The sequence below is a fragment of the Carettochelys insculpta genome, chromosome 16 (genome assembly GCF_033958435.1).
Source record: "Carettochelys insculpta isolate YL-2023 chromosome 16, ASM3395843v1, whole genome shotgun sequence".
Taxonomy (NCBI): Eukaryota; Metazoa; Chordata; order Testudines; family Carettochelyidae; genus Carettochelys; species Carettochelys insculpta.
Window position 1 is genome coordinate 35,283,021 of NC_134152.1, and position 16,267 is coordinate 35,299,287.

The 16,267-nt window shown below is 51.7% G+C and overlaps 2 protein-coding genes across 7 annotated transcripts in view; one reads left to right on the plus strand and one right to left on the minus strand.

Moving 5' to 3' along the window:
• Positions 1 to 1,544: 1,544 nt before the first annotated feature.
• Positions 1,545 to 11,845, plus strand: GNG13 (G protein subunit gamma 13). 2 transcript variants are annotated; one of them, XM_075011005.1, is made up of 3 exons: positions 1,545 to 1,780; positions 9,608 to 9,753; positions 11,736 to 11,845. In XM_075011005.1, exons 2-3 carry the CDS (start codon positions 9,656 to 9,658, stop codon positions 11,839 to 11,841), a joined length of 204 nt encoding a protein of 67 aa, XP_074867106.1. In that variant the 5' UTR covers positions 1,545 to 1,780; positions 9,608 to 9,655; the 3' UTR covers positions 11,842 to 11,845. The 2 variants fall into 2 exon arrangements, with proteins under 2 accessions (XP_074867106.1, XP_074867108.1); XM_075011007.1 differs by lacking the exon at positions 1,545 to 1,780 and adding an exon at positions 4,740 to 4,837.
• A 671-nt stretch (positions 11,846 to 12,516) lies between these two features.
• CHTF18 (chromosome transmission fidelity factor 18) overlaps positions 12,517 to 16,267 on the minus strand; it is a 44,307-nt gene continuing 40,556 nt past the window's right edge. For all 5 annotated transcript variants that reach the window (XM_075011001.1, XM_075011003.1, XM_075011002.1 and 2 more), the window contains 2 exons: positions 13,557 to 13,614; positions 12,517 to 12,654 (listed from right to left, as the gene is read on the minus strand). In XM_075011001.1, coding sequence (XP_074867102.1) covers positions 12,518 to 12,654; positions 13,557 to 13,614 — 195 coding nt within the window. In that variant the 3' untranslated portion in view covers position 12,517. The remainder of the gene's footprint in view (positions 12,655 to 13,556; positions 13,615 to 16,267) is intronic.

Below are 16,267 nucleotides of genomic sequence, written 5' to 3' on the forward strand. Positions count from 1 at the left end.
AGAGCACCCACAACTGCTCGCAGCCAGAAGCCTGTGGTGGTGCACATTACACATGCCGCTGTGCATGTAACAAAATTTTTCCACACATAGGTGGAAAAAAGTAGCACAGTCACTGGCGCAACCAGTCCTGCTGCTTTGCAATGGTTTTGTGCGGTTGTGGTGGCCAGAAGAATTGGTGAACCATCATCCCAGCAGTGGGTCAGGGATGCCGTTGGCATGGCCATCACCTGTCACAGCACAGACAGCCCCCCCCGCCCAGCAATCACCTGCACTGGGCTGATCACAGTGCCAGTTCTGTGTGGGCCTGGCTGCACAGTGGCTCCCCACATGTGTGGCACTTGTGTGTGTGTGTCGGGAGGGGGGCTTTAGGAGGGGTAGGGGCAACTTAGCAGCCTATGGTGGAAAAGTCAGGTTCCTACAGCCTGCTCCCTTGGCCAAAGTAAGTGGCACTATACCACACGTGCACTGGGTTGTGTCCCTTTAACCAGCCTGGGTGCATCCAGGGTGGGAGAAGGTGGGCCACATCCTGCTCCAACAGCCCAGAACCTAAGAAGGCAGCACAGGTGCGCAGCTACACAGGAACCTGCTCCATAGGACGCGCATCTTCAGGGACAGTTTCCATACCTGGGCTGAAGTTTCCACCCGCTCCAGGGTGGCCTGCATGTTTGAGGGTGGTAGCCAGAGATGCGGTCAGAGGGAATGCGTTTGAAAGTGTGATGAGGTCATGTGCGCGCACACACACACACACACACACACACAGAGGGTGCTGCAGGCACCAGCGGTCCCTGTCAGCTGATTAAGCGGGTGCCCACGAGGGTGCATTAGTTCTGCTGCTGGCGCACTTTGGCTCACCTCGGTGCACGTAAAAATTTATTTCGCAGATGGGCGGAAAAGCTCAGGGGGGGCTCATTGGTTGGCAACACCGCAGGCATTGCTAGCCAGGCCATCCTAGCACTGCCAGGCTGGGATGTGCTGGACAAACACAAGTGTGAGAATCAGGCCGGACATAGGGAAAGACAAGCATTGTGTGAGCCAGGCCTTGCCCTGCAGCACCTGGCACAGACGCCAGGTCTCCTGAGCAGCAGTCCAGGTGTTTCCAGGCATGTGCAGAGTAACTTTGGTGATGTGCACCAAAGCTGGGCCCTGATGGGATTTGTTTAACACCAACAAATCCAAACCCAGCAGTGATCAACATCTCCAGCAAAGCCACTGCAACTGAGCAGCCCCGTCACGCTTGTATGACACTGTTATTCCATAGAGCAGCTCCTGGGTTCCTTGAACCCTCAGGGAGACAATTAAGGCACCAGCCTTAGGCCACGGTAACTATAGCGCCCAAAGCTGAGCTGTCACGCTCAGCTGCTAGCAAGGGCAAAGCGCCTGGTGCAAAACTAATGAGCCAGCAGCCGCCAGAGCCTGTCCTGCAGCGCCCGCCAGCCCGCACAGAGAACAGTGGTGTGATCAGCACAGCCGGCAGCACCCAGCCTCGCTTGCTCGCTCTCAGTGTAGTTCAGGACCAAACCGTAAAACAGCAAAATCCCGTGGGGGTGGGAGTGGTGGGGAGCTGGTCTCGTCATCCTTCCTGGAGCTGTGGCTGGGGCAGCTGGGCTGGCTGTGCATTAATAGATTACACTGAGGATTTGCGATTGTTAATGGGGTTGAGTGCCGGAGCTGGGACCTTTCTGGGCAACGACCACTGAGGCTGACGGAGCCAGCGGAGGGCGCAGCCTTGAGGGGGACCCTGCGCTTTCCCCCATTCCCCAGTGACACGGTTTCTTCTAAGGTAGGTGGCCAATTTGATGCATTTTAAAAGCAACACTGCAAAGCCTCAGGCGGGTGGGGGGGAGCTTAATTGCCTCCCCCCATCTCTGCCAGGGATGCTGGGGGTGGGGGGGGGGGGGGGGTTAACACACAGTCGGCTTGTCAGTGCTGCTGTTGATTTGCCTGCATCCCTTCAGAACAATAGCAGGGACACACGGCTCCTGCCAGCTGGCCCTGGGTGGAGGAGCGCTGGCAGCTGTCGCTTGTGGAAAAGTCTGGGGAGATGGGCCCTGGGCAAAGGCTGCCTGGCCAGCGCAGCTCCATGGCTTTCTGGCAGGGGTTGCCCAATGTACCAAAGCAGGGTCAGTGCAGCAAGGCACAGGAGCAGGATGGGGAGTGGGGGTGGCTCGTAAAGTTGCCCGGGTGGAGCCAATGGGTGTGGCTCTGTTGGGCGCAGCTCCTTGCATGGAGGCATTCACAAAGCTGGGTGATGGTTGCTGTCCTGATGGGTGCAGGTGAGCTGGGCTCTTGGGCCAAGAGAAGCTGGTCCACTAAAAATTATGACATCCCCCCCCCCCCCACCCCCACCCCCCCCCCCCCCGGCCCCACACACACACCCCGCTTGTCCCAGGCTAGTCTGTTTCAGGGCCCCAACAGTCCCCTTACTAGTACAGCAGACTGGCTGACATTAAGTTCATGGCAGCTCGAGGTGGCCAAGGGGTCAGAGGAGTCATCAGCACGAGGTCAGATGTGAGGAGAACCTGAGGGGGTACTTGAGGGTGAGCTAAGGCTGTGCCCCCCCCCCCAATGCCCAGGCCACCCCCCAAAAGCAATGGGGGGGGGGCTTGGGGAGACAGGAGGTGGCCGCCACCCAGGGCAGCTTTCAGGATTTTTGTGGGGTGAGTGCGGCAGACAAGCCGCCCACAGGTGGAGGGCAAACCCCACCAAGCTCTGGAGCTGCCTTGGGTTAGGGGAGGAGCAGAATGGGGCTGAGCTGTGGTACAAACCCCACCTTCTGGAGAACTCTGGCTTGCCCGCTGCGCCCTCGCAGGCCGGCTCCTCCTTCAGGGGGCCCGGCGCCCAGCGCTGGTGGGTGCATTGCCTGCCTGGAGGGAAGTGAAGCTCTGTGATGCCCAATGGATTCCTGGAAGGTGGTCGGTGGGGGTGTATGTCCACAGGCCCTGGCTCCGTGCAGCGCTGCCAGCACCTGGCCTGAGGGGTAAACCAGGCGCAGCTTGAACCAGCTGGGCCATTAGCCAAGGCAGCTCAGTTTGCCAAATGGAGCAGGGGCAGAGGACTGATGCAGGAGCCAAATGTGCTCTGAGCATCCTAGCTTAGGTTGTTGGCTCCACTGCCCCTTTCCTCACACTCCCAGGGCCCCCACTGCCCTGGGTTAGGGATGTGCTCGGTGACTCAAGCTAGGTCATCGCTCTGTGCCTCGGTTTCCCCAGCTGTGACCCAGAGAAGACGTCACACTGCCTCACCTTTGCAAAGCATCGTGCCTGCAGGGCCTGCCAGGGCGGCATGAGGGCAATGGGCCGGCCTTTGCTGCCTCTGAGTTCTTCGGCTCTTTGCTCCCATGTTTTTCCCTCTCTGCATTAGTCCAGCTTCTGCCCTTCCCCTCCCCAGCACGTCCCTTCCCATTTGCCTCAGAATCACAGCCCACGAGAACTGGAAGGGACTGCTGGAAGTCACCGCGTCCCAGCCCTTGCCCCCATGGCAGGTTCAAGCACTGGCTCTCGCCCATCCCGGCTGGCTAACGGACTCAAGTGTTGCCAGTGATGTTGAGTCTGCAACCTCCCTAGGCAATTTATTGCGGGGTTTAACCACCCTGACAGTGGGGGAGCTTTTGCTAATGTCCGGCTGAAACCTCCCTTGCTGCAGTTTAAGCCCATTGTTCCTTGTCCTGGCCTCAGAGGCCAAGGAGAACAATTTTTCTCCCTCCTTCTTGTAACATTCTTTGAGGCACTTGAAACCTGCTAGCCTGTCCCGGCTCAGGCTTCTCTTTGATGAGCCAAACAAGCCCAGTTCTTTCAGCCTTCCTTCATGTTCTCTAGCCCTTTCATCACGCTTGCTGCTCTTCTCTGGATCTTCTCCACATCTTTCTTGAAATGTGGTGCCCAGAACAAGCCACAAGACTCCAGTTGAGGTCTAATCAGTGCTGGGTAGAGCTCTTGGACTATCCGGGCTCTCTCACTGCCCACGTCTCGCTCCACGCTCCTTGGGCCATGCTTGTGGCTGGTGGTGGTAGCCGGACAGAGGCAGCAGATGTTAGAAACAGCAAGCACTGGCCACTCAGGAAGGCGCGCTCACCCTCCGACAGCTCCCCAGGCTGCCTTGTGTGAATAACGACCAGGCCAGGCCTAGTAATCCAAGTACAGCAGCCTGCAGTGACCCTTCTGGGCAGCCATACGGCGTCCCCCCTCCCCAAAAAAAAAAAAACCAAACCGTGGCCCTGATGTTGATCTCACAACAGTGTAAAACAGGAGTTACGCCTTTTCTTCATGGGTATTAGCCTAACTGCCTACCCCACCCCGCCCCACCCCGTACAAGACAGTGATTTCTTGGAGAGGTGGATCTTTCAGGGTTCCCTCATTTTTTTTTTGGTCCATCCATGGGTGGAATAAATTTTATTATGTGCACCGAGGCATGTGAAAATGTGCACCACCCCTATGCCCACAGTCTGCCAGCTGTGGGCACTTTGCAAGTCAGCTGGGTGGTACCTAACACTGTCCAGTGTGGCCACCCAAATGATCAGGTTACATGGGCTCTTGCCATTCCTTACTCAGGGACTGAGTCCCACCTACACACCTGTCCCACACCCTTTCAGCACCCTATGTACCCATGTCCCTCAAACATGCTGGGTTCATCTTGTCCAATTTGTCACATGCCACTCACCACCTCAGGCAATAATAAAATCAAACTCACAATCAAAGCTGACCTGCCGCGCCCGGTTACTTATTTGCCTGCTAATGCTGCTGGCAGCATATGCAAAGCACAAATCCTACCAGCCCACACAACAAAAGGAGCAGCTGCAGCGTAGCGCTAACTTTGGCAGACTAGGAGTCAAGGTGAAAAGGTAGGAATGGGGCTGCAGCTGTGATAGGGAGACAAATGCAATAGCCAGTCGGGGCACGGGGCAGGCTGGCATGAACGCATTGTAAGAGTAAATGCTTAACGATGGGTCTTACTCTCTACAGTAAGAGCTGGATTGTGAGAAGGGCAACATTGTCCCCAGCAAGTGTAATTTGTATGTGCAAAGTTGTACTTACAGTGCCTTGCAGGAGCATCGCTGCCTGTTTGCACTGCTACCCAGTGCAGGGAGGAGGGCAAATATGCCCTTTAAGGCTGGCAGTGTTGTTGCTGCAGGCACAGACTGCATCCATGACCAGGGAGGGGCTGGGCCTCCATCCCTTGAAATCACACTGCTACAGGTAGCCCGGTGTCAGCATTTCCTGATGTCACCTTTCATGTCAGGTTGCAAGGAGGAAAGGGGACCTAGAGTTGGAAAGAGCAGGTGGGGCCGTCCCCCAGGGAGGGAACAAGATGACTCAGGAAATCGATGTTTTTTAAGGAGTTTTTCACCTTTAGCTCAGTGGTGACTACTCAGGCCTGGTTAGCAGCTGTAGCTAACGTTCTCATCTAGTGGCTGATTAGTATAGACTGGAAAGAATGGATTTGTCACAATCAGTGAATATCACTCAATGTCCATTTCATCTCTCACACACACTCTCTGATGACTGGCATGTACAGATGAGCAAGGTAAGGAAAATGCGGCTGGGGGAGGTATTCAGTTGACGTTTTGGAGCTTTGTTTCGATGTGATGTTGAGTGTGATATGATGTGTGCACTTGAGCAGTTACGGCTTTGTCTTTCGGACCCTCTACATCAGTGGTCTTAAACAGATGTCAGCCTCTTCCCAGCTCTTGTGTGACTTTCCGCCCGGAATTTCCCAGTTCAGTGAAAATTGAACTAGATGAAAATTTAAAAATAACGCTTAAAAATAAAAATTGTCCTGAGCTGTCAAATCACCACAAAGCAAGAATTGAATTCTGCCAAGTCCACTTTGTGCAAAGGGTTGGTCTCAGGACAGTTCTTAGCAGAGAGCTCTCAACAGTACATCGCCAGACCTTCACCCTGACAACTGGCTTTTCACACCACCCATGCTGGTAGAGAAAACAAAACCAGACTGGGCTACGCCCATTGAACTCCACGTGGGGAGCCCCTTCTAAGTCAGGCTTGAAGCCATGTGGTAAGGCCAGGGTGGGAGGGCTGGTCTCCATGTAGCGTATTTGAGACACTAAAAAGGATGACGGTCATGAAGTTAGCATGACTACCTGGGCCCAATGGAATATCCATATGACTAAGGTAGGCTTGGAAGATGAGACCTGCAATCATGAGGGTTTCATGCATGGCAAACAGGGCAAGAGACAGGGTGTTACACACGCAGACTCCCTGCTTCCCTACAACTGTACGAACTGGATCATTCTGTTAATTGTACGAACCGACCCCCAAGTAATGTAAATCTCTGCAGGGCCACTAAAGTCAGCGTTGCTCACCCAGCACCAGGGGATGGCTCTGGCCCAGGGGTGCAACCTTAGGCCAGATTCGGCTAACTTTCCTTATGCTGAATAGCACTTTACGCCATCAGAACCGCCAGTCAGTTCAGTGAGGCTGCTTGTAATGCGTGACTCAGGGTGAGGGTAACAGAATCAGGCCCTTAAGAACTTAGTAGATGTAGGAGGGATCTTTGAACAGTTTCTTTCATTCCTTTAAAATAAACAAACCGAAACCCCGAGGCTTCTTGGGTTTGTCATGGGTGAGAGCTCTAGGAAGAGGCGCCGCTAGCAAACCAACCAACCAGCTCCAGGGGGTACCCTGTAATGTTGGAACCATCTCCCTGAGGAGGCCTGAAAGTTCATGGAGATGCCCCGAGCACATTGCTCGTCATCTTTCAAAAGCCATCCCGTTAATTTCAACCAGAAGGGGGTCCCCAACTATCTTTGAGTTGTGTCGTCATCTCTGCGCCTGGTGCATCCTTTCACCATAGGGGGAAAAGCCTCAGGAAATACAGTACCGCGAAATAGTCATTCCAGGAGAGATTGTCCCCTCAACATAACCAGGCTTCATTTACTGAAACCCTCTGAAAATCTCCAGACTCGCTTTCAGCAGGGCGCAGGAGATCAGTGCTGGTGCTGGGAGATTCCAGGCCACCCAGGGAGAGTTGGCAACGAAGTGCCTTCTCTCTTCCCTGAGCAGAACCAAGTTTCTTAGGTGCAGCAGTGGGACAGGGATGTGCCACATGGAGGTGACTCGTCACCTTCATATTGGTGCACGTAACAAAATTCAGTGGATGGGAGGAAGGCTGAAGGGTTCTGAGAGGGGGAGAGGGCTCAGGGCTGGGGCAGAGGGTGGGGGTGGAGGAGTGTGAGAATTCTGGTTGAGGGTGCGGGCTCCAGGGCAGAGCTGAGAGGCTCAGACCTAGGACAGAGGGTTGGGAAGCATGAGTGTGGGCACTAGGGTGGGATTGAGGGACTCAGAACTGGCACAGAGTGTTGGGGTGCAAGGGCTGTGGCTGGGGGGTACAGCCTCAGGATGGGGCTCAGGGCTGTGGGGACTGGTGCGCAGGAGTGGGTACAGGCGCTGGGCTGGGGGCTGGTGCGCAGGAGTGGGTACAGGCGCTGGGCTGGGGGACCGGTGTGCAGGAGTGGGTACAGGCGCTGGGCTGGGGGCTGGTGTGCAGGAGTGGGTACAGGCGCTGGGCTGGGGGACTGGTGCACAGGAGTGGGTACAGGCGCTGGGCTGGGGGACCGGTGTGCAGGAGTGGGTACAGGCGCTGGGCTGGGGGCTGGTGCGCAGGAGTGGGTACAGGCGCTGGGCTGGGGGACCGGTGTGCAGGAGTGGGTACAGGCGCTGGGCTGGGGGCTGGTGTGCAGGAGTGGGTACAGGCGCTGGGCTGGGGGACCGGTGCACAGGAGTGGGTACAGGCGCTGGGCTGGGGGACCGGTGCACAGGAGTGGCTACAGGCGCTGGGCTGGGGGACCGGTGCACAGGAGTGGGTACAGGCGCTGGGCTGGGGGCTGGTGTGCAGGAGTGGGTACAGGCGCTGGGCTGGGGGACCGGTGCACAGGAGTGGGTACAGGCGCTGGGCTGGGGGACCGGTGCACAGGAGTGGGTACAGGCGCTGGGCTGGGGGCTGGTGTGCAGGAGTGGGTACAGGCGCTGGGCTGGGGGACCGGTGCACAGGAGTGGGTACAGGCGCTGGGCTGGGGGACCGGTGCACAGGAGTGGGTACAGGCGCTGGGCTGGGGGCTGGTGTGCAGGAGTGGGTACAGGCGCTGGGCTGGGGGCTGGTGTGCAGGAGTGGGTACAGGCGCTGGGCTGGGGGACCGGTGCACAAGAGTGGATACAGGCGCTGGGTTAGCTTGTCTCTGGTGGTTGGACCTCCTCCATGGAGGGAACAAAACCCCCATTTTAGCTGAGAGCTTGATCCAGCCTTCTTGCCCTTGATCCAAGCCCTCTCCTCAGCTGTCTGAAAGCCCCTCGTGACATTTGTCTTCCCTCTCCAGTCTAATGGCTACCTGCCTGTATGGCCCTTGCACCTGGCCCCACTCGGAACAGTGGTAGCTCTTGACCAGAATCCAAATGGAAACCTTTTTCCCAAGTGCATTCAGTAAGATGGGTTTGCATGGTCTCCCCTGGAATTCATTCTGCATTTCTCCTCGTTTACCCTTCCCCAGCTGAAGTCCAGGCCACTCACATCCAACATCCTATGAGTGTAAAGTGAGACAAGTACAGATGGGACTTCTCTGACCCTGAGACATACAAAGAGCATCTCCCTCCGCAAACTCTGGACCTTGTTTCACCCAGGGAAGGCAGGACTCGGAGCGCAGGGGTTGCAGTTAGCAAGTACCATGTGTCTGACCCCCGTTGGCGCTTTGCTCGCTGTCAGACCACTTCTGAAAGGCAGATATTTGCATCAAGGCTAAATCCTTCATTTCCAGTGGTCAGGAACAGCTGCCAGCTCTCCCTCCCCCTGCCCCACATGGCGCTCTGAAGGATTTGTGAGTCAAATGATAATGCCGTATGATGCACTATGCAAATTACACTGCGGGGTGGGGTGGGGGGACCAGCACGGGGGAAGAACTACTTTCAAATGAATGTACCAGCCCGACCTAGTTCCTTGGTGGAAGCCACAGCCTGAGGACCGGCCCTGGCAGGGACTCTTGCTGTACGAGAGGGACCCTGATGTGACATAGGGGCACCACAGAAAGAAGACAGGGAGGGCAACAGCTGTAAAACAGTGCGACTCTGGCCTATGTGGTGGCCTTCTCCCAAGTTGCAAGAGCAGCCCTGTGCAGGACGGTAGCTTTTTAGAGTGAAGGTGGGGCTCAGTAGTAGCAAAAGAGCTGCAAACAATGGGCCCTTGGTAAAGGTGTGGAAGGACTATGGCAGGAGCAGATTCGGGGGCCAGTGGCAGGGACCACAGCGAAAGGAAGTCAAAGCTCAGCTTCTTGGCATGATTTCCTGGACCATCTGTAACCCACAATGGTGATGACAGGCAGAAGCGATAGAGCATGTTGGCGAACGTGCCGATGGGGGACTCTGCATCCGCAGATGCTAAGCCTTAGGTTGCGAGCTAATGCTCATTCTCACAAGGCAACCATCATGCCCATTCTGCTCTCCAGGGACAGCTGCACTCCTGCTGGGCCACTCACTTTGTGAATGCCCAAGCGGAGGAGCTTACAGTGAATTGAGGCACCCGTTGAAAGCTCCTTCCCAAAAGGGCCTCCAACACTGACCTGTTCAGCCAGGAAGGGGAGCGCTAACAAGAGTACATTGTTTTTCAGCCCACCTTGCTGCCCCATTAGGAGGGACGTTGACTAAGGCACACCACCATGGATGAATGGGAGCTTCCACAGTGGCAGAAGGAAGTGGACAGCCTGAAGTACCAGCTGGCTTACAAGAGGGAGATGTCTTCCAAAACCATACCTGAGTGAGTCAGTGCTTTCCCTGTCCCCTTCAGCTGTTCAGTTGCTTACATGGAGTGAGTGGGTGGGACTGAGGCCAAGGCCGAGGGGATGTGTGCCTTCATCTCTGGACAGCCACCTTGGACCACAATGAGATAAATGGGCATAGCTCCTTTCAGGCCGATGGAGACGCTGGTCAGCACCAGCTGAGGAGCTTGCGCTCTGTCGTGGCAGGCCCAGCTGAAAGGCTAAGGATGAGACACACACAAACATGAGAACCCTGCTAGGTGCTCTGCCTGGGTGGATGGAGTGAGGTGCATTGGCAGGCCATGGGGGCAGGGGGAAGTCTGCCTTAATGCTGACCCAGCCCCAGACTGCAGATTCCAGGGTCTTCAATCCAGCCCTGTGCCAGAAATAAGTTGGTATCAAGAACACTTGGGCCCAGAGCCTCCAAAGAACTGAGGAGCTTTGAAATCAGTTGGAGGTAAGCACCCAATTACCTCAGAGAATCTTGGCCTAAACTCCTAATTGTGTGGGAGGATTGCAGAGCCTTTGGGCTTTGAGATTGCTCTCCCAGAGGGGTGTAAGATCATCAGCTCCAAGGGCTCAGACATACAGGGAGCCAGCCCACAAAATGAGAAATAATAAACACTGATCTCTTGTTATTGGCCATCAGGCTTCTGAGCTGCAAGGTTACGTGTTTACTGAAAGCAGAGATTCACACAGTCACCTGATTCGGGGAGCTGGGGCCTTAAAAACAAAATATCTAATATCTAGAGAGCTGGTAACACTGCAACCTCTATCCAAAGTGTGGAAGGCTGGGATGCTAAATCCTCAGAGGCCTGGAAGTTCACATAATGATGACCTTACTAGGTTACTCACTTCCTGCATGCTTCGAAGGCTGCAATTCTTTCAGCTCTCCAGTCAGCCTGTAAGCATCCACAGAACCATCCTTCACCTCCCTCCTTAAACCTCTGAAACTTTCCTGCTGCACCCCAGAATGCAGCATTCCAGATGGTCATTAACTGCTGGTGAAAGTGACAGTTCTGATATCCATGGCACATTTGAATGCTGCAGTCTGGGAAAATGATGGCAAATCTAGCAGAGGCCAATGGTTCCATGTGAGATGAGAGAAATATGGTAGATGCTCATTAAAAATGCATCATCTTGTTAAATGCTTCTCCATAGCTTTGTGACAAGGACATTCAGTTCCAATCTGTGCCCTAGACGTAAGCCTTTGCATTGAGCATCATAAGCCGTGGTCTCACAAGCTTTAGAATATGCCACCTCATACTGAAAAAAACACACCACAAACCTCCTGGTTGGGTAACTGATGGCTGGTGTGAATGGAACTAGTGCAAAGCCGAGCAGTTTTGAAAGCGTCTCACACAGTGGTCTGCACAAGGCTGCCACGGCCTGTGATGTTGATTCCTGAATTTTAGCTAATTCACATTAGCAGAAAATCAGAGCATCTTAACTGCTTCAGTGCTGTTCCATTCCTGTATCATCACTGTAGGCAGGAGATTCTAGGGATCACCAAGGTGAATGGAATATAGCCTCAAAGTGCAACACCTGCTGCTTTCTTGCTAAGTGCCCTGCTCCCAACACCACAGAAAAGCACTCTGGACAATACTGTGCTCTGCCTGCAATTCACCTCACTCCAACGGCAGAAGCCCCACAGCATTGGGGAATTCAAACTCCGAGAGTTGAGGGCTTATCCGTGGGTCATAATGTCAGAGAAGGTGGGATTCCTGGGTTCCCTTCATAGTCCCACTCCAGACACGCTGTGTATTGCTGGGCAATTTTAGTCTGCTTGTCTCTTGAGGGTGCTATTATTTTACCAACATCATACGATGGGTCAGTGAGAGAGGCTATGCAAATGCTGCATGATGCTATGTATTATTGATGCGTAACAATGAAATGTTCTAGCTCTGCTTCAGCTGGAATAAGACAAGAAACCCACAGAGTCATTGAGCTGTCCTCCTCTCCTCTCCCCTCTTCTCCACAGGTTGCTTAAGTGGATAGACGATAACATTCCACAAGACCCATTTCTGAATCCAGAGCTGATGAAAAGCAACCCTTGGGTGGAGAAAGGAAAATGTAGCATACTCTAATATACGTAAATCAAACTCTTGCCCGGGCAACAGTGGCTGACAAAATGGCTTCCTTCTGAGATATTCAATTTTGCATTAACTCTGAATGTATATTTTTTAAGTAGTTTCCTAACATGACCATCTGAACAAACCCTAACCTCATCTGGGCTTATTTTTATTAGTAGAAGCAGTTCTTTTTTTATAATGCAAAAGCACATACTGTAAGAGTAAATTGGCAAGCAATGCAACGTATTCGAGACTAGGCTCATTAGCAACATCAGAATGGGAACTTGAAAAGAAAAGTTGAACAACAGGCAAAAAGCTTCTCGATTAACCCTGTAGTATTTAATTATGCTTTTGCTTAATTCTGCTTCTGTGAACCTTACAAAGCCTTTTGGAACTTGTAAAAGAAAAACAAAAAACTTTTATAAAAAAATTTAATACTTTTTTGTATATTGTAGAATATACAATTTTACAGAATAACCAGTAAAATATGAGAACTGAGGGTTTATAAATGAAATAAACAGAGCAATACTTCATATATTTTTATTTTGTTTTTTTTACTCTAAACATCTGAATAGAATATAAAAATCAAGAAAATTCTCACAAACCACATATTTTCTTTAGAATGCTGAGTCACATTTTTCTTTCTGTTCTGTATGTATTGTTTTTTCAGTTTTATTTCTCTACATTATCTCTAGAGTAAATCCTTAATATAAATATTCCGCCTGACAGCATTGGAAACCCCTTCATTAAATCGAAACCAAACATCGCTCCTTCCAACAGCCTTTCCGATTTGTTTTTCAACGGAGTCTTGCTCGGACATTTGACCGGCTGATGGTGACCAGAGACGGTTGGGGTGGGAGGGGGAGAGAAGATAGAAAAATACAATTAAATCAAGGGACTTAACATTGGAACATTTTAAAATGAAGGCAACGGATTCTCAAGGAAGTACCAATATGACACCTGACACATGCAAACATTACTTATAGGCATAAGGCTTATGACAAGTGCTCCCACAGTCAAGCAAATAGGCCACCCTAGGTGAATTCGGAATTAGGTTCTTATATCCAAAAGCCACTGATCCTGTGCACACTTCAGCATCTTATGAAACTTTGCTAAGGCCCAGTCTATATTTCTAAATTACCCCAACCTTGCTGCATCACTCAGTAGACAAATGCCACACCATAACCAGTGCAGTTTGGTCGACATAATCCCCCCTTCTCCCCGGGACAGACGCAGGGAGGAGAATGGACGAACTGTTCTGTCAACCTGCCTCCTGTCTCTCAGAGGACGATGAGCTACAGCAGTGGGAAAATTCCCTCTAGCAGTGTAGGAAGTGTCTACGTGACCGCAACTGTAGCCCTCAGATGCGCTCAATAAAAGGATTGCTAAAAACATTTGCATGAGCAGAACAGCAGCCATTGGGCCTTTGGGTGCTTCCATCATGATGTGTTGATTACTTTGCCCTACCCTAGCTGCTCCATATAGGGGACTGGACTCACTTATGGCCCACATTTCTTTCCAATCCTCCCTGCACAGAAATAGCTTAGACAGTTGCAAAACACACAGTGGAAACTGCTCTCGCTGCTCCATGCACCCTTTGATGAGCCACTGTCTGTTTGATTTCAGCATTGTGGAGCCCCAGAAGACACTCCAAATCTTTCCACTGCAGCATGTATCCCCAGTCTGAGTCCATCTCTCTTGATCAGTCCCGTGCCTGTTTCTGCACCTACCTGCTGATGGAGACACCTGTTTCTTAATAAGCTGGCGCCCAAAGAAGTCAGTTTCTGGCTACAAACAAACAAAGAAAACGATGTTAAGTACACGCCTCTGCAGCACATCTATAGGTACACATGGGTTACAGTGTGTACTCCAGGAGAACAGAGCCAGCCTAGCCCAGGTCAGCATCAGATGGGATTTGTACTTAGCTACAAACCCAGAGCTTGGCTTCATTAAGAAAAAAAAGTTTGCAAAATGTATCAGAACAAACATGTCCTTTCTTCAGAGATCGGAGGGGGAGCCGTGTCAGTCTGGATCTGTAACAGCAACGAAGGGTCCTGTGGCACCTTATAGACTAACAGAAAAGTTTTGAGCGTGAGCTTTCATGAGCACAGACTCACTTCTTCAGATGCAGCATCTGATGAAGTGAGTCTGTGCTCACGAAAGCTCATGCTCAAAACTTTTCTGTTACTCTATAAGGTGCCACAGGACCCTTCGATGCTGTTTCTTCAGAGAGGCACACAAATGTCAGGCTGGAAGGGACCTGATGAGGACATCTGGAGCAGGGCGGCCAAGCAGTTAGGGCCTAAGTGCCACAGATAGAGCCACGTATTATACAGACAGCTACACAGATTCATAAAAATAAGTATACTATTTATAATATTAATATAGATACAAATACATACATAACACATGGCTCAATGCCCTCCACTGCCCCAAAGCCAGGCTCCCACAGTCCCCCCCACGCCCCGACTAACTCACTGCTGGAGACGCACAGAAGCCACTGCCATGTGCTTCTCCCACCACACACTGGGGCGCATCGACAGGAAGCGGACGGCAATCCCAGTGGGCAGCTCCAAGCAGAAGCCACATTTAATGGCTCAAAGAGCTGCACATGGCTGGAGAACTGCAGGTTGGCCACCCCGATCTAGATCACTTCCTTGCACTAAGGCTGGATGAAGTATATCTAGGCCACTCTATATTTCAGTCCCCTTTCTTTATTCATCCCAATATCCTGCACAGGACTGGAAGCTCAAGGAATAAACCTTTGCACGCAGGGGCACTAGAATGCAAATGATTAGAAACAAAAGCTTGCACGTGCCCGGTTTGCGCTCCCTGTGAAATGCAGACATGATGACAAATCAATGTGTTTTTTTCAAAAAGAACTGACGTTTCAATTCGTTCTCGTAACAGGAAAAAAAGGAGGGGTTTGTGTGGTTAAAAGTAGAAGACAAACAGATCCCTGTAAGGAGAAAAACATATTACAAAGTTCTCTGCATAATAAGATGAGATAAAATACACAGATATAATTGGGCGAAATCCTGACTCCATTGAACTTCACGGGAATTTTGCTCTTGAGTTCAAGGGAGCTCAGATGATACCAGCCAAGTTATTGGAAAACTAACACCTTATGCAGGACACACTATAGCACGTGTGGCTGAGGAGCACTGGCAGGATATTCGGCACATACCGTACTGCCCATGGCAGTTAAATTCTAGCTGGACAGAGGAGTGCAGTTTTTGCTGCAGGGTGACTTCGGTGCCAGAGAGCAGCAAGCAGTTCACTTGGCCCCCAGCCTGCAATAGGTAACACATTCTGCCCTTGATGGTGCAGCATGTCTAATAAGCAAAGCCTATTTTGATGCATTAGCGTTTCTTCTTCCTGCTCTATTTCTTCCATTGTTCCCTAGTTCCTAGAATCTAGTAGTTCACCACCGGTCTCCCTGTGCTGATTCCGAATTAGCCAGGTCCTACTGTAACAGCCTACAAGGTCAGAAGTATATAAAGGAAAATGATTCCACAAGCCAAGATGCTTCTGAATGTATTTATTTGTTATTTTTTAAATGTGGTCTTTGGTTCTTGGTTTTATGTCACATCCTCAAAGCCGCAGAGCTTATTTTATCTCCGGCTTACCCACTCTATCTGCCATTAACTTAATTTCCCCCTGGATGGGATTACTGGTGCATAATAACCTACTGGATCAGAAATAACTCCAAGCATTTCTCTGGTTGGTAACAGCCACATATCCCAGGCATGGTTGCAGCATGGGAACCTTTGCACTGCCTGTTTGGCTAGGACCAGAATCTCCTAGTCATATATCCGGAAGGGAACAGGCTGGCTCAGGAGAGTCTCTATATCCATCTTCCAAAGAGGTGGCTGATTCAAACCCAACCTGGCTAAAGCCAGGTGGCAGCACCAGGGGCTGTTTGATGGCTTAGCTGAAATGACTTAGGGAGTCAAAGCTCAGAGCCAGCGAGGGGGTCCAGTTGCACTGCCTGATACTAAACAGGCAGCTTTTGTGAGTCCCAGCAGTGCAGTGTCCAGGCCCCGTGACAGTAAGAGGGCAGAAACCCCAGTGGAAGAACAGGGGGTCAGAGCCCCAAAGAATAAGCATTGGAATCAACCAGTTATAGACTGTCTTTTAGTGAAGCTTGCAATGTTTGGAGCTGGGTGGCCAGTGGGGGATCTGTATATAGGTTCTGAATGCAGGTGTGTATCTTTATGTAGAACGTTGTAATTATAGCTAGGGTGTAACTACAGAATTATCTTACAACAGGTGGGTGGGGGAATGATGACAACAGGCCAGGAGGGACAATTCCCAGACCAGCTGTTTACATGAAACTACTTCCAGCCACTAAGCATTGTACACCACAGGGAAAAGCAATGAGGGATCACGACAGTTACCAGAAAAACACGACAACAGCGAGAAAATCAAGGCAGGAGAG